At 56.9% G+C, this 26081-nt stretch overlaps 1 protein-coding gene across 2 annotated transcripts in view; it reads right to left on the bottom strand.

Annotated features, from left to right (window-relative positions):
- Window positions 1–3425: 3425 nt before the first annotated feature.
- Window positions 3426–26081, bottom strand: part of QSOX1 (quiescin sulfhydryl oxidase 1) — a 44534-nt gene continuing 21878 nt past the window's right edge. Inside the window, exons 3-13 of one of the 2 annotated variants that reach the window (XM_066261277.1) lie at window positions 25302–25347; window positions 24729–24831; window positions 22469–22559; window positions 19564–19709; window positions 17955–18089; window positions 15978–16107; window positions 12683–12805; window positions 11774–11921; window positions 7232–7411; window positions 5022–5296; window positions 3426–4229 (exon numbers count right to left, since the gene is read on the bottom strand). In XM_066261277.1, coding sequence (XP_066117374.1) covers window positions 4221–4229; window positions 5022–5296; window positions 7232–7411; window positions 11774–11921; window positions 12683–12805; window positions 15978–16107; window positions 17955–18089; window positions 19564–19709; window positions 22469–22559; window positions 24729–24831; window positions 25302–25347 — 1386 coding nt within the window. In that variant the 3' untranslated portion in view covers window positions 3426–4220. Of the gene's footprint in view, window positions 5297–7231; window positions 7412–11773; window positions 11922–12682; window positions 12806–15977; window positions 16108–17954; window positions 18090–19563; window positions 19710–22468; window positions 22560–24728; window positions 24832–25301; window positions 25348–26081 lie in introns of both variants that reach the window. The other variant, XM_066261276.1, reaches the window with a different exon arrangement.

Here is a 26081-nt window from a genome sequence, read left to right as displayed (position 1 = left end):
TAAGCATGTGTTGCCTACTGAAAACAATGAGCGAAACTAATTATTTTAAAAGAACAAAGTATGCAAAAGGACTCAGATGAATAAGGGACTTTGAAAGCATAGTGGTTTTGCTTTTGAGGAATAATACTAAGTCCCTTCAAGGAAGGGTACCCTGTCTCCCCCGATGCCAAGCCACTTCCAATATGCAGTCATCTGCCATCTGTTGGGTAGGACTCACAATAACCCCAGGAGCGTTGGCTGCTTGGGTCTCTGAAGTCCACCCCTATCCCAACCCTGGCCCTTGGCTATTAGGAGAAGGCTAAGGGTATTAATAACAACAGATGGTGAACTCCTACTATGTGCCAGGTGCTATTAACCACACCTTTCGTCTGTATTACCTCCACAGACGAAGACATTCAGGTGCAGAGAAGTACTTGCCAGGGTTGCCTGGCTGTCCCTGTCCTCAGGGGGCTCAGAGGAACTGCAGGAGAAAATACCTCAGGTTGGCAGAGGGTCCCCCACCATGGCCTTGGGACTTCCATACTCTTCCCTCACTGTCTGTGACCTACGCCTGCACACACACCCCGGGCAGAGGTGGGTGAACCTTGCGGGGAAGGGCCAGCGTGGTGAGTAGAGCCTGGACCACCCACCTGGGAACTTCTGAGACCTTCCTGGGGGCCATCAAACCCCACTCCTGGGCACGCTGTCCTCCAGGGCCGGGCCCCAGGCTTGCAAAGGAGACCTGCTCTGTGATTAACAGACGGCCAGTCGCCGAGGCTCCAGGAACTGAGATCCCATATGCATGGGGCCTCTGTCTACTAGGAGACTGCACTGCTGGGGCCGGGTTGGAGGGCAAAGGCCGGGGGTGGAGCGGGAGGAATGAGATGGGCAGTTGTCGTCTCTCTGGGGTGGGAATGGTCCCCCAGGGCAGCAAGGAAGGGAGCAAGCATGTGCCAGGGACAGCCGGGCCAGGCTGGACACTGGGGAGAAGCTAGGGCCCAGGTGGTTCAGACACAGGACGTAGCAGGAAGCAAGCCAGGCACAAGGGGGCTGGGGGTAAAAATTAAATTGTTCTTGGAATTTGGTTTAGTTGTTAAAATGGAGTATGTGTGAGTGTGAATGTGTGAGTGGGGGAGATCAGTCCTTGTCCTCATAGGAGGGTGGCTCCAAAATGGGAAGGAAGGGGTCTTCATAGGAGGGTGGCCTCAATATGGGAGGGGAAGGGGTCTTCATAGGAGGGTGGCCCCAAAATGGGAGGGGGTGGCGGAAAGGAGATGCTTGGGACGGGGCAGGCCACTGGCAGCTTCCCTGGGACCTGGAAGAGACTCAGGGAGGCAGTCTCGGGGAGAGGGAGGTCATGCTGGGGCCCGGGAGGCCTCCAGCATGCTCTTCATGGGCTGCAGCCTGAGTGAGCCTTCCCCTCCACAGCTGTCCTGTGGAGACACAGGTCACAGAGGCTGCAGTTCCCTTTAGTCAGCAGTCCTTTCTGGAAGGCCCTGAAGGCACAGCCTCTCACTGAGCTGAGAGCAAGGCAGGCGAGGGAAAGGCAGCCACGGAGTCTACAGCCTGCACCCACAGGTGAGGACACTGAGGCCTGAGAGGTTGATGGTGCACCCACGTGTTAGAACCAGCTGGTGAGCGGGCAGCCAGGGGTAGGAACCAGGTCTGCTCCTTCAACTGCTGGGACTTTCCTCCAGCGCCAGGGCTGTCTGGGTCCCCAGGGGCCCACTCCTCACCCCGCAGCCGGGGGGCGGGGCTGCTCCTGGGCCCCCCCACCGCCGCCCCGTGCCGAGGCTGTTGGGGAAGCCAGGCCAGAGGCGGGCCACCTCTCTGGGGGCTCCCCTGCCTGGAGGAGACCTCTGGAGGTAGGCACCCCTCAGGCTGTGGTCCTTACACGGCCCTGCTCCTTGGGGTCCCAGAGAGGCCACCACCACTTACCGCTAGCTCTCAGTTCTCACTTTCCTCCAGAGTACAGGCTCCACTACAGCAGGGGGGGAACACGGCTCTTCTCTGCTTTTCCCAGCTTCTAGGCTAGTGCAACTTTGAAAAACGCCTTTAAATATATATTTTAGTTTTTGCTTTGATTTTCTTGTATTCACCGTTTTCCTATGCTGGACTCGGTGACATGAGCATGCTCCTATGCCTGGGATGCCCTTTTTCTCACTCTCCCTGCTAACACTCCCTTCAAAGCCCAGTGCCCGGCCTCCTCCCCTAGGACACAGGCCCTGCACCCCCACAGGGAGCATCCCAGGCAGATGAGGTTTCTCCCTCTGGCCCCAGGCTGAGGCCTCAGGCTGAGGCATCCACTGTGTGGGCCTCCCTGAGGCCTCTCCTGGGTGGGCGCTCTCTCAGGGTGCAGAGAACCACCCTGAATGGAGGTGGCTGGAGCGTTCAAGGCACAGAAGCCCCAGCTCGGGCCTGGCAGACGGATGGGGGAGGGGACCAGCTGGTGGGCGAAGCGGTTTATCGATGCTGCCGAGAGCCCCGGGGAAATCAAGGTGAAAGGCAGCAGGGCCTGCTAAGGAGGAGGCCCACCCCTTGTTTATCAATCAGAGGGGCTGGAACGGGCAGGAAGATGGGCCTCTGTGAAGGCGGAGACCCACCCTGTGCTGGGCCCTAACTCTGAATACCTGACCTTGGTTTTAGAAAACAGGGTCACTGCAGCTCTGGAGCTGGGAGTCCTCTGCACTTGGCATTGTGTCAGCACGGGGCTGGGGGGCAGGTGTACTCAGTAGTCTTGGCCCGTGGTAGCCTCCTTCCACAGGGACACAGACAGGAACCCTCGGACAGATGAGAGGCCTGCAGAGCAGCTACGGCTGGGATCCACCAGAGGTCACACCAAGGTAATGGAGGTAACGGGGCTGACAATGGCAGGGAGGGGGATTGACCGCTGCCATCCCCCACTCGAGCCCCGCCCTAGCTGCCCTAGCAGGGGGGGCATGCTTGGCACCCTACCTGCTCCATCCAGAGCCAGACCATCTGAGCAGAGTGATGTCAAAGAGAAAACCCCAAATCGGATTGCGGCTCCTGCTCCCCCTTAATGAGGTTCATTATCAGCTGCTCTGATCCTTGTAAAACCTGGCCGCCCGGATTAGGGGCAGGCCCTCTAATCTGGCTGACTCCTCCCTGCTGAGCAGCCAGCCTGGCCCCTTACAAACAAGCCCTGTTCTCCCAAAGGAGCTGGAGACGCAGGACAACAGGCCAGCCTCCGCAGAGCTGAGAGCAGCTGGCAGGTGCCCGGGGGAGCGGCGGGGCTGCCCCCCACCAAGGCCCGCCCTGGTGCCCATGGGAGGCCCCTTCCCACGGGCTGTGACCCGGGTCCCTTGTCCCCTGCAGGCCAGGAGCTCTGTGAGCCAGGGGAGATCGCGTCTGGCTGAATAGATTTTGCACACTCTGTCCAGACCTAGGCACTAGGTCTCCAAGTCGCAAGTTACAGGACACATGGGTGCTGCCTTAACAAAAATAATTTATTCCACGGCCCTCACAAGCAGGGGGCAGAATGAAAATCGAGCACGTGTACAGTGTCACCTTCCCTTGGGCCCCTTCACCTCATGGCAGGAGGTGGGCGCTCGAGGGAGATGACCCCCCACTCACTGCAGCAGACTGCGTGTTCAAATATTAGCATCTATTTTGCAGACCAAATCAACAAAGACCCCGCTCCCAGAGGGGTGAGCACAGGGAGAAAAGCCAAAGCACACCTGAAGCGACCATCTTTTCACTTGACTTCTCCTAGCTGAGCCCAGAGTAAGGCACCGCAGGTCCTAGCCTCTAGCCCTAACCTAGATTCCACACTGCCTCTTCACCAGGCCCTGCCCAGCCAGCCACTCAACCCCGCCGAGCCCAGTGACCATCACCCATCCAGCACCTGTACGCTTCTTGTAGCACAGGTTTGGAAAGGACCAGCCTGAGGTGTTCCTCCCATAAATGTCACCTGAGAGGCCAGCAGGACTTCCACAAGCTCCCAGTCCCTACCCTAGAGCTCCCCGCCACCCAGGAGGACTGAGGGGCCGGAGACGCAGGCCGCAGAGAGCCAGAGGCAGTCCGGTGTGAAGGCCTCTTCGTGTCCAGAAGGGAGAGGGATGGATGGGCCCTGGGACGTGGTGAGGAGTTCTGATCCAGCCCACTCAGCCCGGGGACCTTCCTCTGATTGGAAGCCTTGGAAACTGTGGCTCATTTGCCCCCAATTTGGGGCCAAGACCAAGCAGGAGACATTGAAGCTTCAGCAAGAGTGAGGCAGGACTTCAGATTAGCTGAAAAAAGAGGAATTCAGTGCTGAGAGGCCAGGGACAGAGCCTGTCATTGCCCAAGGCTGCTCCATCCCCCCCCCCCCCCGCCCCGCCGTGTTGTCTGATGAACTGGGACCCTGTGCATGGCTTCAGGTCTCTGTAACACTCCCTACAGGGACCAAGGAGGGTTCGCTGGTTTTCCTGGACTTCTCTGGACAGGAAGCAAGGGGAGGGGAGGGGGGCAAGGGGCTGGAAGAGCCCCACGGATAGCAGCTCCCTTCCTGCCGCCCTCCCAAGGGGGAGGGTTCAGGCTGCGGGGTGGCTGGCGTGGCCCTTCAGGGCCCTCACCCTGGCCCGGAAGTAGGTGTACACGGCCAGCAGGCCCATGAAGGACAGGGAGTAGAGCACCACACAGAGGCTGACGTCCAGGTGGGAGAAGTCCCCTTCCAGCACCTGCAGCCACTGGCCTCGGCCTCGTGGGACCCCAGCCTCTGGCTTCCCGTCAGGGATGTTGGCCAGCTGTTTGGAGCTGCGGCCCACCCTTATCAGCCCCAAAGGGCCCCCACGGGGGTTCTTCTCAGCCGGGAATGCTGCCGGCTGCTTGGCCCCTGTGTCTCGCTTCCTCAAAGGTCGCTGCCCTTTTGGCTGCTCCAGCTCATCCCTCTGAACCTCTGCCATGTACTCAGGAGGCCCCTGGCCTAGCTCTGCTCCGGTCACACCGGGGCCAGCCTGCATCTCCGGGGGGCGGCTTGGCCCAAGTCTCTCCGCCGGAACATCCAGGACGACAGTCCTGGAGAACTCTGTCCCTGGGCCTACCATGCTCTCAGCCGCTGCAGGGCCCCGAGTAGAATTTCCGGCTGCCAGCTCTGGCTGCGGGATGGCCGCCATCCATGGCGCGCCCTTCCGGGAGCCCGCCCCAGCCGAAGGGGGGTCCACGATGACGTTGTTCCTGGAGAAGTGGGTCTTGAAAAAGCTGAGGATGCTGCCCAGGTCCCACACAGGTGTCCCCCGGAGTTCATTGTGGCAGGAAGAACAGAGTTCGCGAGGCGGCCACTGCACCTTGGGGAATTGGGGGTCCTCGCTGGGGGCCCCTGGGAAGAGAAGTAGACACAGGTTAGCTGGGACATGGAACCCACCCAGAAGCCCAGACGTTCTTCTTCCATTCAGAACGCCAGCTTCATCTGCAGAAGGGCTCACCGTGGAAGGGGCGGGTCTGAGCCGAGGCAGGCGATGAACTAGCTAGCACGGGGCCTGGCCCAGCGCCCACATGGTGCCACTCAAGGTGAGGGGTAGTCCTGCCCAACCCCAACCCCAACCCCAGCACTCAGGGTCCCAAGGGAAAGCAAACAGCTCCCTTCCAGTCGCTTCCCCACAGGAACCCACTGTCTCCCTCGGCCAACATCTCTCCAGCCTGCAGCCCCAGACCAGGCATGGAAGGGTGAGAAGACTCAGAAGGACCTGTCTTGCAGTCTCTGGATGGTCTGCTGGTATTTGTCTTCTTGGCCTTTTTCTGTTATCTTCCAAGTTTTACACCATGGAGATATATGGCTTTTGTCATTACAGGGGAAATGTCTTTTGAAACAAGAGTATGTGGCACCCAGTAATTCCCCAGGCAAGCCCACTGCAGCCCTTCGGGGTGGGTAGGAGTTAGGGGAGTTTCCTCCCCAGGTGGGCTCCAAGGGGTGGGCATGGAAGACCTGGTGGCCTGGACAGGGTAGGAACTCGAGGGAGAGTCAGGAAGTGGTCGTGCCCGCCAGGAGGCAGGGACCCCAAGCAGGGCCATGACCATGGCAAACCCAGGCTGAGCCCCAGAGGGCCTGCCACTAGCCCCTCGCCCAGTGTCGCCAGGGAATGCCAGTCAGCCCATCTCTCATGTGGGAGGCACCCCTCCTAAAGGGTTTAATAGGGAAAGAAAGTTACTGGCCAGAATGAGGCAACAGCAAGTGATGTAGAAGTCAGATTAGGTTATTTTGGGGAGGGAGCGACAAGCATTTCTAAGGGTCAGTGAGCACGCAGCTTGTACCTCCCATCACTGTGATTAGTTTGATCTGAAAGGCCCCCATGAGAGAGGGCAGGGTACAGCCCTCCTTGGTCCTCAGACAGAGGCCCTGGCTCCTGGCCCGCCAGCTCCTGGCCTATCAGTGGCAGCTGGGCCCGGAGGCAAGCTGGGAGCCTGCGGAGGTCACAGGGCTAGAGGGTCAGACGGAGCATTTGGTGGGAGGGCAGGGTGGGGAGGGGAGGTGGGAAGAGAGAGAGGCACATGTCTCCTTTTCAAAGTCCACCAGGAGGCCCCAGGAGACCCAGACCAAGTGCAGCCTCTGGCACCACCACCTGCTCCATTCGGCCCCTTTAACCCCCCATCCCACCCCCACACTGCTGGGACGTCTGTCCCAGCCACACACACTCCTCTCTCCCCCCACATAGGCCCAAGCTCCCGTCCACAGAGGGCCCCTCCCCACCTGCCGGCTCTGCTCATCCCTGGAGATTATTGTTTTGCCGGTTGGACCCATCGGAGTGCGGTGCCCGGGGAAGAGAAACACTGTCAATGAGGAAACTAGAAGACAAGGCCTCCCGCTGTGGGATCAAGTCCCTGGTACTCCTAGGAAAGACCTGGTCGTTCTTTTCCAGAACATGCTATCAGTAGAGCCCTCCTATGAGTAGAAAAGCCTGGCTCTCTCCTCCCTGTGGGTTGAGTAAGGGGCCAATAGCCAGAGAGCAGAACAGGGAGGCAGAAAGGGACCCCGACAGGCCAGAGGGAGGGGCCCCAGTACAGGGGAAAAAGAGCAAGAGCATCAGAAAACCAGGCTCTTCAAGTATCAAAACCTCAGTTTCCTCATCTGGAAAATGGGCCTAATGATACTGATATCCATCAGCAGGGCTGATAGAGCATGTGAAAGGCTCTACGTGCTATGAAACACTGTGACACATGGGGTGTTACCTAGGGGACGAGTGCCCCATCTCCGAAGTACCCCACCTCATCCCCCCTCTATAGGTGAACCCCGGCCTTGGAGGCGGCCCTCCCTTACCTGCGAGGCGAGCATTGACCTTGTTGTGGCTAGACCAGAGCCAGAGCACAGCACTTTCTCGGCTCCCCACGCGGTGCATGGAGGCGGCGGCCATCTGCTCAAAGTGGCTGGCACACTCCCGGCAGCCAAAGAAGAAGCGCACGTAGCCACGGATGGCCTGCAGGACCTCCTGGGCCTTGGCTGCGGGGCAGAGGGGACACTGCTAACAGGGGCCCTCCAGCCAGAATGCCCTTGCCAGCCCCCCACCCTCCCCTCCACGGGCTCACCATAGTCACCTCTGCACAGGGACCCCCACCCCAGCCCATCCACTGAGGGGCCCAGGGTCTCCCGGCCTACTTCACCTTCCAAGGGTCAATTTAGAGCTGACTCCCTCTCCTCCTAACCCCAAACTCCTAAACCCAATTTCTTTTTTTTAAACTTCCTTTTTTAAAAAAAATTCCTTTTAGAGAGGAGAGAGAGAGAGAGAGAGAGAGAGAGAGAGGGAAGGGGGGAGGAGCAGGAAGCATCAACTCCCATATGTGCCGTGACCCGGGAAACCCAGGGCCTAGAACCGGCGACCTCAGTGTTTCCAGGTTGATGCTTTATCCACTGAGCCACCACAGGTTAGGCTAAACCCAATTTCTTACCTCTGCCACCCAGCCAGGCCCTTGTCACTTGCTAATGTCCAAACATGTCAACAGGACAATCAGACTCCTTGAGAAATGGCTAGAGAGGGAGGTGGGGACCACAGTGCCCACCACTTAGCCCCCGTGCCCAGCGTGGTCCCACCTGCATTAGGCTTCCTGTTCCGACCTGCTCCCTGTCGGGACTCCTCCCTTGGGCACAGCATCAGGAATCCTGCATGTCCCCTAGTGTGTGTCCACCTCCCCTCCCCCAACGCCCTCCCACAGGGCCCTCTGGACTGGCATCAGCACAGTCCGAGTAGTCCCCTCCCTGCTGCTCTGGGCTCTGGGCTGCCCCCTCGCCCCGCCGCTCTTAAACCCTCTGTCTCTCACTCCACACACCCGAGGGCCACAGACAGGGAAGTGGCCTGATGCTTGGCTTCCAAACTCCCCTTCCTGCTGCAAATCCCTCAGCCCTTCAAATGCCACTCTAGTCCCACCCCTGCATCCACTGGGACATTGGCCTGCTGTGCTCTGTCCATGCCACCATGCCCACCCCCACCTGTGCCTTGCCCCTCAGCTCTACCCCAGCTGCTCACCTGCCCCTGCTCTGCAGCTGTCCTCACCTCCTCTGTCCGCCCTCATGCCCTGTACCCCACCCTCTCCCCTCCTTTAAAATTTTATTACTGTGTTTTCTTCTGTTATCACACTATCAACCTCCCTTACTGAGACCACTCTGACCGCTGAAAACGACGACAATAATGAAACCCCTCCTCGGACCCGTTACGCTACAGTGAACTCCCCAACGTCTAGTTTCTTCCCCACTCCTCTGTCTCCAACCCAATCCAGCCAGGTCTGTCTCGCCCCAAACCCACAGACACAGCTCTTGCCAGGGGGCTCCCGTTCCAGCAACACAGCGGCACCTGCTCGGTTGACATCTCCTGGAAACACTCTACGTGGACTCCCCTCTTGAAATTGCAATGGCTGCTCCTTGTTAGTCGCCTCTGTCAGCGCTGGTCCGCTCCCAGAGGTCCAGACAATGCAGAGCCCGGAGCTCAGGCCTCAGCTCCCTTCTCTGCCCACCCACTAACGGGCTCACCCAGCCCTTTGGCTTTATCTGTCATCTACATGCCAATGACCACAGGTGTGCCCCACTATCCTGGACCTCCCCCAGAGCTCCAAACTCCACTGTCACACTCTCCTCCAGATGTCCAAGGGGCACAGACCATTAAGACCCTTTCCCCTAGTCTGCGCCCCCCGCACCCAGCCTTCCTCCTCCTCGGCTCATAGGACCATCACCTGCCAAATATTCAGGCCCAAAAGCTCCAGGGACGGGACCACCATGAGTCCCAGATCATGCACATTCTTCATCCAGTCCATTGCTGAGTCCCATCCCCTTTACCTTCAAAACATTCCCAATCTGAACACCCACCCCACATGCGCACCCCCAGCTCTGGTCTGGGCCTCCACCACCTCTCCTCTCCGAGACTAACCAGTTCCACAAATTCCACGCTGGCTGCACTGCCTCCACAATCCCCTGCTGCAGCCCACCCTCCACCAGGCACCTTTCTGAAGCATTTGTCGTTTGCACCATGCCCTGCTTACTCATCATGCTGAGGCCACAGTCCAAACCGCCTGTCCCTCTCCTCTCCTGCCTCCCCGCTCCCAGGCAGCGCCACACGGGCCTCCTTATGGTGCCGCACACGTGCCAGACTGTTCTCTGCACTGCTCGCCCTTGACCTGTGACGGGCTCACTTGCATCCTCTAAAATTCATATGTTGAAGCCCTAACCCCCAGGGCTTCAGAATGTGGCTGTGTTTAGACAAAGGATCTTTAAAGAGGCGATTAAGTTAAAAAGAAGTCATTAGGGTGTGTCCTTGGAAGAGGAAACCTGGACAATCACGCATGCAGTGAAGACCATGTGAAGACCCAGGGAGAAGGTGGCCATCTGCAAACCAAGGAGAGGCCTCAGCAGGAACCAGCACTGCCAACACCTGCATCTTGGACTCTCAGCCTCCAGAACTGTGAGAAAATGCACCTGTTGTGTAAGCCCCCCAGTATGTGGTCTTGGTTGCGGCGGCTCTCGCAACCTAATTCTGTTTGGAAGTTCTTCCCAGATGTCCCACAGCTGCTTCCCTCTCATTCAGGTGTCAGCACCGGGTCATCTCCCCAGCTCCTTGTCGAAACACAGCACCCCACTCTAGGACCTCATGTACCCCACTTGGCTCTGTCCTCTTCACAGCTTCCATCATCATAACTGAAATGGTCTCTCTGTCTGTTTACTGTCGTTTTCTGCCAGGAATGTTGTCCCCTTGAGGCAGGGACTTCTCATCTCGTATGGGGTACCCCCCCCGCCCCGCTACGGTAGGGCCTGGTGCTTTGGAGACGCTCTGTCAATGTCAACGCTGGCTGACACAGTGCCTGGCTAGCTGTCCCGCACCCTGCAGCTCTGCTAATTCCCACTCTCTGCCGGGGATGGGATGCTCTTCCTGCCTAGCTCAACTCCTGTTCTCTCAACAACTCCCACTGTAAGAAAGAATAACGGAGCCAATTTAAAATGGAGTTGGAAAAATAAATAAAATAAAATGGAGTTGGAGATGCCATCCCAGGGGATCTCCATTGCCTGTCTTACTATGTCTCAAATCTTTGGAATGGGCCTAAAGCAACATTATTATGTCCCAAACAACTGTTTGCAAAGATGACAACAAAAGCAGAGATTACGACCACTGGACTAATGGCTACCAGCCTGAAAATTAAAAACATTATTTAGAATTAGCGTCACTCTGTGAGTTTATCCATACCAATAGAAATGCCTTCCTCCTACTGATGTTAACTGTTCCCCTTCCCTTCTCATAAACACCCCCTGCCTTTATCTCCTAGTCAGAACACTATTTGAGTTTCTGCCTGAATCAGTGCTTCCCAAAGACCTAGCACTTCCTGTCTTTCCGAACATCTTTCTTGCCCCCTTGGCTCCTGCCCTGGGCACACTCTGCCTGCCCACCTGTCCCACAGCCCACCAAGAATAGGACTCTTCTCCGCCTCTGCCTCCTTCAGCTAAGCCCTGGCCGGATACAGCCCTGGTCCCTGGGTAAGTATGGACGGAACCGGATGCCCACCGGTCCTTACGTGGAGGGGTGAGGCAGTGCGGGTCATGGAGCACAGCCGCACAGCTGGGGAGGGAACGAGGCAGGAGGGGCAAGGTGTTTCCCCAGCTTCCCCTAGAAAATGATTTTTCAGTGGGAAACAATAAAATTGTTCAAAGTACATGGTATTGGCCGTGAAAACTGAAATAGATACAGTTCTTTCCTTTATCGGAGTATAAAATATGGAACCACTCAGCCCTGACTGGCTGGCTCAGTGGTAGAGCATCAGCCTGGCATGTGGAAGTCCTGGGTTTGAATCCTGACCAGGGCACACAGAAGTACCCATCTGCTTCTCCACCCTTCCCCCTCTCCTGTTCTCTCTTATCTCTCTTCCCCTCCCGCAGTCAAGGCTTCCATTGGAGCAAAGATGGCCTGGGCACTGAGGATGGCTCCATGGCCTCTGCCTCAGGTGCCAGAATGGCTCTGGTTGCAACGGAGCAATGCCCCAGATGGGCAGAGCATTGCCCCCTGGTGGGCATGCAAGGTGGATCCCAGTCAGGCATATGCAGGAGTCTGTCTGTCTGCCTCCCCGCTTCTAACTTCAGGGAAAAAAAAGGAACCACTCATTTTTCATGAAGACTGAAAACAAAGCAAGCTCATGGCTCTGAGAAAGCCAGGGAGAAGCCTCACACCTGAGCTGGCAGGGCAGGGGCTGGACTGGTGGCTTTTCCAGGTCCTTCCCCCTGGTCCCATGCGGGCTGTTCTGGTTATGTGCAGCCAGCTGCAAACACAGATCCCCTATCAGGCTGCAGCAGGAGCCAATGGAGGCAGAACAGGTGTGCAAGCCCTGGACTCACCTGCTTCTTGTGACTGGTCCACACTTTGCCGTGTCGCCTGCACCGTCAGGAAGTGGAAGAGGACCCACAGGGAGCAAGGAAAGCCCCGAAAGTGAGGCTCACTCCCCTGGCAGCCGACCCAGTTCACCTTCTTGGTGATCACAGCTCCCTACAGGACACAGACGAACGTGAGTGCATATACAGAGAAGACAGAGGCTGGGAGGCAAGAAGAGAAACTCCCAGGGGACTCAAAGGTCCGCAGTTGGCCCTGACGCAAATGAGGTCCTCTCAGTGGATAAGGCTAGCACAGTGAATTCCTGCCTCAGGCTACACCCACCAAAGGAGGCTCAGGTCTGGAAACCTGTGACGCAGAGCAAGTCACGGCCCCATGCTAGCCTCATCTTCTCCATCTGTTCAACGAGGGGGGCTGATCTTGGAGGTTCCTTCCAGCTTTGACATCCCACAAATCTGTGTGGCTTTTCCTCCTGCTGGCTGCCAGGGGCTCCTCTGCACACAGCAGCATGAGCAGGGGCCCAGAAAGGCGCCCTGGAGAGGCGCAGAGAACCCACCCTGAGCCAGCAGCAGAAGTGCTTGGAGGCCACAGAGGACAGTAGTTAAAAACTGTCCCAACTGCTGTCTCATAATCGGTTTTAGATCCCAGCCCAACCAGCATGGGCTTAGACAAGTTACTTAACCTCAGTTTCTTCAACTGCTAAATGGGAATAATATCCACTTTGAACTAATGTTGGGGGATTAAGTAAGTTATGCTTATAGAATGCTCAATACACAGTAACTTCCTATGAATGGAAGGATCCCACCAGGTCCCTGGCTCCTCCCTGGACGCACACTGGTGGAGGAGGTTAGAGGTGGCATCACTCCCACTCCACAGTCACAGACACGGAGGGCCCTTCCGCCACTGCCCGGACTCACCTCCTGCCTGCTCTCCAGGGCAGTCTGAAAGAAGCCGTAGGGGATTTTCTTCCTCTGCTGCTGTCTGAGCCACTCATTCATGGAGTGCAGGAAATTCTGGACTAAGGGCTGGCCGGGGAAGTACTAGGGAGACACAAGTGCAAGGTGCAGATGAGAACCCGCCCCCCCCCCCATGAGGCCCCTAGTCCCTGGGGGGGGGGGGCAGTGAAGTGGGCCAAGGCGGGGAAGCACCCTGCCTAAGACACAGATGTGGCCCCCCACCACCAGCGCTCTGGGGCACCCAGTGAGGCACGGGGCACAGCTGGGGAGAGGAGAGAGGCTGGGGGTGCGGCTGCACCCAGAAGGCCTCCTCTTCTCGAGGCCAAGGCTCCTGCAAGACAAAGGCTCCTGCACAGACCCCTGTCCACATGCCACCATGGGCACCGGGCTGCTAGGAGCCCTGGCCCCCACGGGCCTCCCCTCAGGTGGTCTCTGACAGAGCAGCTAACTTGCTGGCTGGCGGGCCGGCAGGCGGGGCGAGGGGCAAACGGCCTTCCATTTGCTATTTGTATTCCACAGGCTGCCAGTCATGACAAGGCAGCCCGTGGGCTTAGAGCCAAGATCCCAATCTTGATGGTAACTCCCAGCAGTCTCTGAGGAACACGGAAAGCTGCTCTGACAATAAGTCAGCTCAAATCTGATTAGTATCAGCACTTTAAAACCACAAGGACTCCAGGGAGGAGGACAGATCTGTGTGTGTGCACGTGTGGCGGGGGGGGGGGGGGGGGGGGGGGGCCTGAGCAGGGCAGGAGGACAGCACCGAGGAACCTGCAGAGGAGAATTCGAGCACAGAAAAGCAGCTTAGAGAAGAAAGATTCTGCAGATGGGAACTATCACTAGACAGAAAAATCCTGCTGACCGATCCAGTCCTCTGTAAAGACCATTCCCTAATCTTATCAAACCTCTAGGTCTGGACATGTCCCCGGAGTGAGAAGTGGCCAGAAAGAACCTGGGCTCCGACACGCGCCCTCTTGGTCAGCTCACACGGGCCTCTGGGCTCCCAACACAGATTTACAGCTTCAAGTCAGTACCTCCCTCTGACCTTCGCCCGTCATCCCGGCTGGGAACCTCGTCCTCGAAGGCCATGGTGTCAGGAGGAAGGATGAATTAAGGGGCTCTGGGCTACAGGGAGTCACCCTCCCTGCTGGGAGCAGGGAAACCCTATAACCACACGCCACCCAGTGGTGAGTCCTGCCAACCGCTTGTGAGAGAGCAGGAGCTCCCTGCTCAGGGGGCAAGGCCGGAGGGGGGCACCCTCAGGACACGCAGAATACCTCCCACGGGCACAGGCAGGGCAGACCGTCGGGGCTGAGGTGCAGTGAGCACCACCACCCTTCAGGCTCTCAGTACCCCATGCATGCACTGGGTGAGGACCTAGGTTAGACAACACGTGGGTGCCTGTCTCAGCTCGACCACCCCCGGCTGGGACAAGGTGCTTTACTCCTCTGGGCCTCCATTTCCTCTCTGTGACAGGAGGCCCACCCCGGGGGCTTGGCTATGAGAAATACAAATAAGCTAATACACAAAGGGCACTTGGAAGAGGCTGGCACCCCGTCAGAGTTCCAGAAATGGAGCTGCTATTGTGATAACTACTGAGGAAGAAGATGCCCAAAAGAGGTGGGGGCGGCACTACTCCGCAGTCTCCAGGAGGTGCGAGGGTGGCCCCAGCGGGCCCTCTGCTCCTGGTCCTGCATGGGCCAGGCTTCCCTCTGGCCTGAGCCCAGCCCCATCCTCTCTGAGGGCCCTGGCTTCTGGCAGGGAGGGCTCCTTCACCTCAAACTCATATCCAGCCCCTGCTGAGGGCAGAGGCTCAGCCAGAGTCCTGGAGGGGGAGTGGCTGCAGCCTCTGCCCGACCCCAGCACCTCCTGGGCCCCTTTCTTCCCCTGCTCATGCTGGGCAGACAGTCACGCCGCGGGCCACACGGAAAGTGGCTGTGAGCAGCTCACAGGAACAATTTCCCTGGATGATTCCTGCGTACTGGACGAGCTGGGGGTGGGGTGTCCTCCTCACCTCCCCCAGAGCACTGCCCACTGAGCCCTCTGGGAGGCGGGCCTGTGTCAGGCAGGGCAGTCTGCAGAACCACTCGAGGACTCTTCCTCCCATTCTCTGGGTGACTTGGGGACCAAGTGGCTCACAGTGCCTCTGGGGAAAGGCCTTTCTTATCAGCACGGGCTGAGGGCTGTCTTGTCTTAGACTGGAGAGCCCTGGCTACCTCCTGGGTCCTCAGTGTAATCGCATGTGCATGTGACTACGCCAAGTGAGCTGGAAGGCCAGGCTGGTGAGGGGGGACAGAGGGAGCAGACTGGCAGACAGTTCCCGAGGGACAGGCGCAGGTCACCCTCACAGGCGACAGCCCCAGCTGCCCAAAGACCTGCGCCCATAAGTTCAGACCCAGTGCCTGGGTCTGCGGGTGGCTGAGTCAGCAGTCAGGGGACCGGAGCCCAGATCTGACTCAGCGGCCCCTGGTGGCCAGAGCACCACGCAGATCTGGACCCAGAGAGGAGGGCACAGGGAGGCGGGGCAGGGGCAGGGGCAGGGGCAAGGCAGGGGGGAAAGGCAGCCCACTTCTTAGCTTCAGAGGAGCAAGGCGCATGGCAGAGGGCACAGTTCTGGGGCCCAAGAGCTTAGCTCAAATCCCCACCTGTCCTCCTCCTGCCTGGGATTCCAGCAGCCAGAAGGCGAGGCCTTCAAGGAGCCTGGGCCCTTAACTGGGGTTACTCTCACCCTCCTGCAGTGAGTAAGGGAGAGGAGCCGCCTGACACACACCCTCACAGGCCCTCAGCTTGTAGCAGCTGCACTATACAGCGCGGCCTCGTGGGCAGGAAACTACAAAGGGGCAAGGAAGGCCAGGCTGGGGCCCGGGACCTGGGCTGGACTCCACTCGGTGTCTGGGAGGCACAGAGGAGACTCATAAAAGGCTTCTTCCCTTCCGTGGCAACCACGGACCCTGCTTTCCCAGTGACCATGGCAGGAAGACACCATACTCCACGCTCAGTAAGGGGTGGATGACTTCGGCCACGGCCACTGAAGCAGCTGGGAAATCCGCAGGACATCTGGCCCACACCCCAGCCCAGGGCTGTCCCCGCAGTGCAGGCTGGCGTGGGCCATGGCTGAGGTTGCAGGGCCACCGCCCACGTGGCCAGGAACAGCCGTGGGGCCAGATGTCCAGCCAGAGTAGAGTTCCCGAGCGAGCAGCGGGGCTGGTGCTGACCCACCATGTGGCCAATGGGCAGCGGAGGTCAGCGCCCTGCTCACCTGCGCCAGGACTGCCATAAACCTTCTCAGGGCCACCAGGCGCTGCCCCTCCAGGACAGAGAACTTGCCCACTTCCACCCGCAGGATGTAGTGCAGCGCGGACTCCAGGTCAGCCATGTAGATCTTGGAGCTGAAGATGCAGAGGGAGGCAGAGAGATGGAGCATTAGCCATGGGGCCAGCTGGGCTAAAGGGAGGGCCGAGGAGGCCCCCGCTGTCGGAACCAGGGTCCCGTAAATGGCTCCTGGTTCTGTCAGTAACTGTGACCTTGAGTACATTGCTTAGCTTCTGCGAGCCTCAATTCCTCATCTGTAAGACGGGGATGACAAAAAGAGCTCACAGGTAGGAGGAGGCCGAGAGGATTAAATAAGAGTCCAAATCTGCAACCCCAGCAGCTCCTGGCATGGAGCAGAGGATCCCCCTCTGTGGGTCCAGGGCCAGCCTCTCCTGTGACTCATTAAACGTGTTTTATTTCATTAGGCCACTAGGGCAAGGCTGAGTTTTACTCTCAGTTCTGAACGAAGACCCCTGGGGACAGACAGACCAGCAGGAGCACCCAGCCACCACTTCTCTGGAAGGCTGGACACAGCGGGGTGAAGGGGCGGGGGTGGCGTGTGTATTACTTGGGGACTGATGTCCTCCTGTCCTCACAGGTGTCAGACCTCCAACTTACATCTGTGCTGATGCAGCCTGGGGGAAGGCTGCAGGCTCCGGGCGGGCTGCTGTACCCTGCGCACCGATGCTCACTTGGGTTCTGGGCTCAGGGCTCTGACGGGCGGACTCCTGGAGTGCTGGCTGCTTCTCTAGCCGCCTCCAGAGACCCGAGCTCAAGCTCTGGCCTCAGCTCTACAGGGAGCCACCTCGGGCGGGGGCTGGGCCACCCCAACTGCTCTGGGCCTCGGTCGTCCCACCTCCTACAGTTGTAGGGAGTCACAAGGTCAGCTAATGGGTGGGCACCGTGACCACCAGCTCTTTACTCCCTGCTCCGCTGTGGTGTCCCCGGGCCTCAGTCTACCTCTACATTCTTGTGTTCTGCCTGAAGGAGTGGCCTAATGACTAAGAGATAATGTACAGACAGTGCCCAGCCCAGAGTTTGGCCTATGAGGCCACTGTCAGCTATTATCATCTGAATGCTTTGAATAATCCTAGTTTGAATGATCATAATGACTGTTCAAACCTCTTACTCTCTTTACTTCTCCTCTGATTTACTAAAAATCTCTCCATTAGCACTTTCTACCCTTAAAGTCTCTAAGGTTGTGATGCAAATTCCTTCTGAAAATCAGACACCGCCCATGGAGGTCATCTTCCTAATGCAGTTCTGAGCTCTCACAGGCTATGCCCTGGGTACCTGCACAAAAGATTAATGGCTGTCACCTCACCCCAAAAACAGGAATTCTACCACAAGAGCAGTCTCAGAGACTTGGAGCTATAGAGCATAGAGTAGCTTTCTCATGCTTACAACTGTGCACACAAAGATGCAGGCTACCTCAACTGGTAGTGAGCTCCCCGACACCAGAGACGCCGAAGTAAAGCTGGGTGCCTTCCTAGAAGGGGTGTAAAGGGACTGTGTGCACAATCCATATTCACAATGCCTAGCACGTAGCAGGCACCCGAAACTATCTGCTGAAGAAACCACTGCTGGGGTGGGAAGCTGGTGTGGGGACCACAGATGATCTTTCTAAGCTGATTCTCCTTGTTTTTGATAGAGTTAAGCTTAAAGAATGTGGACATTGGGAAGTATTCATTCCATCAGGAAGGATACAAGGAAATCTGTTGCTCCTATACATCTACAGCACTCCTGGGCTCGGCCTCCAGGGGGGGCCCCCCCAAAGGACCCCTTGGGGGATCAGGGCTCAGGATGATCTGTGCCCAGTCCATGACAGGGAACAGTGTGCGGTATGTAGGGGGCGTCTGTGAGCAGAGAAAAGGCTCACAGACTGGGGTGGGGAAGGGGTAAGGAAAACTGAGTGTAGTCTTACTGGTCTGCGACTTTCCACATGGTGGGAGCTACCGTGTTAGCGGTGGTTGGCGCAGCCGTGGTCTGGGCAGCTTGCCGGGTGGCCCCGGAAAACCTCTGCAGGTACGTGGTGTAGAAGGACCTGGATTCCATGAGCCTGCGCGGGGAGAGAGCCGCAGAGGACAGGCCGTGAGCATCACGGAGCAGACCTCACAGCTGAGCCACGTCGGGAGCGGGCAGCGGCTCGTGGGACAGAAATGTTAAGTAAGAAACATTTGAATGTGATCGGTCTTATCCTCAGCGAGGTCAAAACCAGGGCACCCGTGCCTCACTTTACCCCTTCTCATACTGCCCCTGCTCTGCAAAGCCTCAGGGCTCCAGTCTGACGTCAGAATCTTGTCTGGAAAAGCAGCTAACCTGGCCTGGAGAGGTGAGGGGTCAGAGCACCTCTGGGGACAGCGCCAGCTGCACTCACAAGCTTGCTTGGAGGGACCAGAGGGGACGTTACTCCCCAAGGAGGTCAAGGGAGTTTAATGTGTGGTTTTTTTAAAAAAATAGCAACAACCCCAAAGCACTAAAATTCTCAAATCCTTCAGATTCCTTTCCCTCTCCTGGTAGAGGAGTTGCCGAGGGCAGGGGTGTCTCCTGGGCAGGGCCCCGGGGAGGGAGGTGAGGCCCAGCGCAGTGTGAGGGGACCCCCGGGGGAGCTGGCACCGGGAAGCATGGCTTTCCACTCCGCTGTCCTGGCCCGATGTTTATCTACAAGCAGATGGCTTAGGAGCAGCGTCGTCACAAACAATTTTCCCCTCCACCAACTCCCCCTAAGGAAACAATGCCGCCTCTCCCCACCAGGACCAGAGCTGTCTGGGCCTGCGCAGAAAGTGAGTCCTTACTGTCCCCTTGTGGCCACTGTACTTCCTTCCCCCAGCAGAAGGCTCTGACAGGCCTGGCTCAGGCCACCTGCTGACTGGGCTGGCTGGGGCAAGTGGCTGCCCTTCCCAGCTCAGAGCAGGGCAGCAGTGATGGCCCAGAGGGACAGCTCACTGGGCACCTCCAGCAAGCCTTGAGCGCCCAGCCCCCGGGCTCCTGCCGCAGGGCCAGGCCGACATCCATCATCTGCCCAGGGAGGGCACAGAGGCACCATCTGGCGCCATTTAACGGGCCATTCAGCAGCGGGAGCCTGACAGGGGCTGCGGCTGGCCTGATTGTTTTCTCTTGGCATTTTAGAACTGGCTATTGTCTGGCTCCTAATGAACTTTTCTGCAATTAGAAAACCAAAGGGAGGGAGATTCAGGCATATTTGAGTGCGAGCCAGGCCTGCAGCCTGCCAATGCGTCTGTCTGAACAGGGGCAGCGGGGAAGGCCAGGGCTGCGGTGGGGATGGTGCCCAAGCGCCGGGGGCCGAGGCAGGACCCGAGCCAGGGTCTGGCCAGCATCCCGGGCCCTTCTCCTGGCTGCAGCCACATGGTCCTACACTCCACAGGCAGACACCTGCCTGCCCACGGCCCCTCAGGAGACTTGCAGGAGAAGGAACTTGCCAGCCCCTGTGAAAGGCGGGCATGTTCTCTAGGCAGGGAGAGAGGACGGGCACAGTGAGGGAGGACACGGGGGCAGAGGGACGCTGCACTTACACGGGGACCCGGGAGGCAGAGCCATTCCGAAACAGCAGGTAGCAAGATGGGAAGTCAGTGACATCAAACTTGCTCACCACGTCACCCTCCGTGTTCAGGACCCTGCGCACCGCAATGCCTTCACGCTGAGACACGTCCAGAATCACCTGCAGAGACAGTCAGACATCTGGGGGCAAGCCATCGGGCAGAGGGGGCTCTGGACAGGCGCCTGGGGGGCGGCCTCCACCCTCCCTAAACCTGTCAAAGGAGAGACTGTTTGATGAGTGAAAGTCTTGGGCCACTGACCACATCTACCCCACAGGGACAAGGGCCACGCACTCCCAGAGGAGGGGCCTTGGAACTGTGTGCACCACCCAGCTTCCAGGACTGTCCCAATTTATTGTCATCGTCTTTCCAATGCAAGCATTCTGTAAGTGGCACAATAAAATGTGGGTGCATTTCACACTGTATTTGTAAGGTTTCCTATCTATATATATTCCAAATTAGAAAAACATATTGAGTCATGACGATTTTATTTTTAGAAAGAAATAGGGAGAAAAGAATATTAGGTAACATGTATGGAGTATGTATTGTGTGCTGTATACAGACTGCTTCATTTAACCTTCAAAATAACACTATGAAACAGGAACCATTGTGAGGAGACCAGGCGAGGAGGCGCAAGTTGCCAGGCTTTCATCCTGGCCCCACCAGCATAAACCTTTCCCTGACTCAATTCCTTACTTGCAGAATTGTAACAACAATACCGACCTCAGAGGATTGAACGGGTTAATTTTATAAAAGTGTACATAATGATGACTAGCAAACAGCAGGTACAAAGAATTCATTTAAAAAATAAAACTACTCAGCCCTGGCCGGTTGGCTCAGTGGTAGAGTGTTGGCCCGGCATGTGGAAGTCCCGGGTTCAATTCCCGGCCAGGGCACACAGGAGAAGCACCCATCTGCTTCTCCACCCCTCCCCCTCTCCTTCCTCTCTGTCTCTCTCTTCCCCTCCCACAGCCAAGGCTCCATTGGAGCAAAGTTGGCCCAGGTGCTGAGGATGGCTCCATGGCCTCTGCCTCAGGTGCTAGAATGGCTCTGATTCCAATGCCCCAGATGGTCAGAGCATTGCCCCCTGGTGGGCATGCCAGGTGGACCCCGGTCAGGCATATGCAAGAGTCTGTCTGACTGCTTCCCCTCACTTCTCACTTAGGAAAAATATGAAGAAAAAAAATTCCTACTCTAGGTGAAGAAACCGAGGCTCAGAGGTGAAATCCTGTTTCCAGGCCACACAGCTGGTGAGCACCAGAGCTAGGCTATGTAACTCGAACTCCTGGTTCAATCTGGCTCTAGAGCCTGGGCCCTGGGCCCTTGGCATTGTGCCCTCCTGCCTCTCAAACTAATAATCATCCCTGAGAACCTCTTCATGGACACAGTCTAGAGGAGCCCTTGTCCCTGCTCCCTCAGGGGACGTGGGAGAGAGGAGGAGAACTGATTCCAATGAGCATTTATCCATCACTTCTATGTGACAGACATGACCCCAGTCCTGGACTCGACCCGGAGGGTCAGGCACCCCTCAGCAAGCTCCATGCCCCTTCCCCATCTCCCTGTTTCCCCTCCCAGGGCTAAGGGCCCTGGACACAGCACAGGGCTGTCCACTGTGCTTGCTGGGCTTCAGTAAAGCCACTTGGAGCCAGCAGTGGTGTTTAATTTCATCCCCACTCTCATGTCTCCTGTCTCCTGTCCCCTTGCGCTGCCTCTAGACTTCTCCCAGGCACCGGCCCTTCCAGCTCCAAACCCGGGAGAAGCCCCCACATGGCCTGGAGAAGGTTGCGAGCCGGCGGCGCCAAGGACAACTCTCTGCGTTAGGCCAGGGGACTGGGCCCTCTATACAGCACCAGCTCTGGGCTAGCCGCCCATCCAGCTGCCTTATTTGACTGTCCCAACAATACTCCGAAGAAAGACAATGCTCGCTGCTCTACGGACAGGGATATGAGACTCAGAAAAGTCGAGTAACTTGATCGTGACATACCACGTAAGCGATGGAGTGGAACTCCAAACCTGCCTGGTTGTGTTACCTGTCTCACCTGGTAAGGGCCCCTATTTCCTCATAAAAGATTAGATGATCTCTGATGTTATCTCCCTGCCATTTTTCTTTTCTTTTTTTTACTTCAATTCTACAGGTACGAGAAGGTGGTCAGAGTGGCAATGACACGGGCCCTGGAGGCAGAGCTGGTTCAAAGCCCTGCTCTACGGAGTCACTGTTATATGATCACCATTATTAATTGTGAAGATTAGCGACCATGTGAGCCAGCAATCTAATCCAATGCTCAATAAGCAGCTGGTCTTATCAAATTCGGTTTCGATGAAGGAGATAAAAACAGACACAGGAGTCTACGGCCATACCACCCTGAACGTGCCCGATCTCGTCTGATCTCGGAAGCTAAGCAGGGTCAGGCCTGGTTAGTACTTGGATGGGAAAAACAGACACAGGACATGTAAGGTACAGCAAAGTCAGTAACAGCGTATTAACTTTGTCTAGTGACAGATGGTAACTAGACTTAAACTGCGGTGATTGTTTCAAAATGTCTGCAAATGTCAAATTACTATGTTGTATACCTGAAACTAATATAATACTGCATAACTACACTTCAATTTAAAAAGAGAGAGAAATATACAAAGGTTTTAAAACAGAAAGATCCAGCTCCTGCACCTCCTGTTTTGCCCAGCAGGGGTCAGGCCAGTGCTGGGTTTGGCAGTGCACAGAGCTTTGCTGAGGAGTGCCAAACCTTCCCAGGGTCCCAGTCCAGACCTGGGCCCATGCCTGGACAGAGACTCTACAATTTGCAGGGACAGCCCTCCTTCGGAACTCAGTGGGCCATCTCCCAAGGCCTATCTGGGAGTTACAAGGACCCTGAGAGCAGCTCACCTCTCTACCCAGGTAGGAACCTTCCTTTTCAAAGATCAGGGCCAGGTAGTCTTCATTGTTTCTTGCAAAAAACCCATTAATCTCCTCCAGCCTGCAACAGACAAGGCCGACAGTCACTCTGCAGTCGGTGGGAATGAAGCAAGACTGCTGGTGACACCAGCTGACACCGTATTACAAGTACAGCCACACAAACCCCTTCTACTCAAGGCTTCATGGAAGTCACCCCGTGCCTACCCTCCAGTGGGACTAAACAGAACCCTTAGTCTCAAAGGCCTGTGCCCCTTACCTAACCCTGGTTCCTCATCTCACCCACCTGGCTGACTTGCTTTGCCACCCTGTCTCTTTACGAGTCAGGAGTGAGCAGGAGGTGGTTTGGGGAGGACTAGGAAGCGACACTTAGAGACCAGTTGTCTCTATGTTCTGAGTAAGGCCCAGGCTTAGCAAATATGGATTCTGATGGTCCCGTAAGAGACAGGTGATTAGTACCCACCAGATACAAGCCTTGCTCTGTGGTAAGTCCCTACCAACTGGGAGATTTGCTTTTTCCTCTCCTAGAGTAGGCATAAAAAAGGAATTTAAGAATCAGAACGCCCTGGATACAGAAGCCTGTAGAAGCTATTTAACCCAACCTCCTTAGTGTAACATGAAGACACAGAGAAGTGGAGCTTAGGTAGAAAGTAATAAGGTGGCAAATTTTATTATGCCCCCAAGTCAGAGAATTAAGCTACCAATTGTTTTCATACTTTGAAGTTTCAACAGAAAATAACTCCATAACACAAAAATGATTTGTCTCCTTACTCTACTTAAAAGCAGAACATGACCACACATGTGTAAGAGCCCAGCAGGTGAGACAGAATTGGGGGACTACATCTTCCTTTTATCCCCAACCTGACAACCTAGTTCCCTCTACTGTGTCCAGTGACATGGTGGTGATCACCTCTAGACAGAAGGCACAATGTGGGGCTACGGTTGGAGCCCAGCTCACTGACAGCACAGATACACCAGAGAGGTGGGGGCCAGAGTGTACCCCAGTCAGAGGGCTGCACTCCCTGCCCCGCCCCTCCCCCCCTCCCCCGGCATATCCCTCTGTGCTGTCTGTCACTGGGCTGAGCTCCAGCACTGGCCCCATGTTGCATGGTATCCTGCCCTAACTCTCCCACAGAGGGGCAGACATGCACATTGAAAACTGCACCTATTAACCCTGGCCAGTTGGCTCAGTGGATAGTGCATCAGCTAGCGTGTAGATGTCCCGGATTCGATCCCCCAGTCAGGGCAAACAGGAGAAGCGACCATCTGCTTCTCTTCCCCTCACTCTCCCCCTTCTCTCTCTCTTCTCCTCTCTCAGCCTGTAGCTCAGCTGGTTCAAGCATCAGCCCCAGATGGGGGTTGCCGGGTGGACCGGTTGGGGTGCATGCAGGAGTCTGTCTCACTATCTCCCCTCCTCTCACTTAAAAAAAAGAAAAAAAGAAAACAGCACCTATGAATTCGACTCACATGACTCTTTTACCATTTTTCTTAATCCTCTATCTGCCAAAGGGCTGCCTGGAGACCCTGGACCCAGCATGTAGTCTTGGTGTGGTTTGGGTCCCAGGAAATAGCCAGGCCAACCTGCACCCTCCTCCTCGGTTCTTCCACTGCTAAATGCCCGTGTCTCTGTCTCTCATTTCTTCACATCCCTCATGGTGCATTTCCAGCACCTCATTTTCTTAGAAAAGAGGCAATCCCGGAAGCCTGCCTGGCAGGGAGGTACAGGACACCAGCCACCATGCCTGACGCTCTGCAACACAGGGAGCAGTCACATTCCCCACCCCCCATCACAGCCATTGCTCAAATAAACTGACCACCTTCAGGTTACACGATGGGGCTTTTCTCTTCTCAGCCCCCGCCACCTTCTCCTCTAAATAGTCCTTGATCCCTCTTCCCTCCCCACGTCCACTCTCCCGGTCGCCCTCTAGGTTACATCACATGAAATTCTGCTGTATCCCCAAACATCTCTGGGCACATGTGTGAGCAGCAGCAGCAGGTTCTGACTGCCCCTTTTCCTTCCCGCCTGGCAGGATGGGTCCTTGCACCTGCTAGTCAGCCCCAGGAAGACAGGGCTCCTAGGCAGGACCTTCAGCAACAGGAAGAACTCTGGCCCACTGAGATAGCTGTCCCGGAGGCAAAGGGAAGAACTGGCCTGGGTCCCCTGCCCTGCTGTCCCTACCACCCTCTCGCCTCTAGGCTCACACCACACCAAGCCCGCCCCAGGCCCCAGTACCTGGCCGGCTCCAGTGGGGGACAGGCGGGGGGCCACGTGGTCGTATGGGACTGCAGTGCGTCAATGAGCCTCTCTCGCAGCGTCCGCACATCAGCCCCGGCCACTGTGAATGAAGATGGACACGGGAAGGGCGTAAGGGGAGCAGAAGGAATCCAGCGCCCCATCCATTCACCCATAGACAAAGGGCCCGGGGCTGATAGTTCAGGGAATGTCAGTCCTCCTCCGCACTCACGGCCCTGACCTACACCAGGGGACCCCTCCCCCGGGGGGCAGGAGTGCCTCAGACCTGGGGCTGTCTGACCAGCGCCTCTGGATGCCAACCCCTGACATAAAGGGCAATTCTGGGAACATGGCGACCCACGTGCCTCCCAGAACCCTGGATGCACCAAAATGGAAGGGCTCATCAGCCTCGTCTTCCAAAAGGCGTGTCCCAGCCCGGCTCCGGGACAGCTGGGAAGACACAGATTCGGCTCTCAGCTGGGCACTCACCACCGTAGAACCCCGGGTAAAAGAGGGAAGCAGGGAGAGGAAGATGCTGACCACGCACAGAGGACAGCATGCCAGGACACCCACCTGGCAATGGTGCTCCCGGGCCATTCTTGGAAAAGGCTGTAAAGAACTGGAAACAAACACACAGGCAAAGGTCAGCAAACGCACCACGGACAGCATGATGCGGCGGCTCTGGGCATGGCGCTGAACTTGGGTGGGCCTCAGTTTCTCCATGGGGGAAACCAGGACGGGGAGGGCTCTGCTCCTAGAGCTAGATCCTCCCCACTGTCCTCGCACCCTGGCCCCAAGCCCGCAGTCTGAGGCGCCCAGGGCGGCTGGTGCAGTGGCTCACACTTCACAGGTGGGCGGTGTCGGCCAAGTCCCAGAGCCAGCCCAGAGCGGCTGGAAGACAGTAACTGCATGAATGAATACAAAGACCACTGCTATTTTTCCTTGCAGACCCACCTGAAAAACTAAAGTGAAGTCCTTTCATACACCACCACTCCCTGGGAAATGTTAGCCGCCCTCTGAGGTGATCTGTCCGTGTCCCGCATCTTGGAAAAGGGGCTTGGAGGCTGCTATCTCTGTGCCCTGAGAACTAGCCTGGCTCACCAGAGGCTCTACATGCCACCCTATTAAAAGGCGCCTGAGCCTCTGAATAAATGAAGTCATTACAGGGAGACCAATTCAACTCATTGCTTTGCCCCTTTCCACCTAATGACACTCCAGGCCGCCTGTCACTCCTTGGGTAAGAGGACAGACAGGACGGAGGGCAGCTCCCCAGGATCTGGGCTCCTGACGAAATGGCGAGAGAGCTGCCAGCGCTCTGGCCTCGCCCTCCCATGCCGGTGGGAACAGATCCAG

The sequence above is a fragment of the Saccopteryx bilineata genome, chromosome 2 (assembly GCF_036850765.1).
Source record: "Saccopteryx bilineata isolate mSacBil1 chromosome 2, mSacBil1_pri_phased_curated, whole genome shotgun sequence".
In the NCBI taxonomy this organism is placed as follows: Eukaryota; Metazoa; Chordata; class Mammalia; order Chiroptera; family Emballonuridae; genus Saccopteryx; species Saccopteryx bilineata.
The sequence above is the reverse complement of the archived record's forward strand: the minus strand, read 5'-3'. Positions and strand labels throughout refer to the sequence as shown.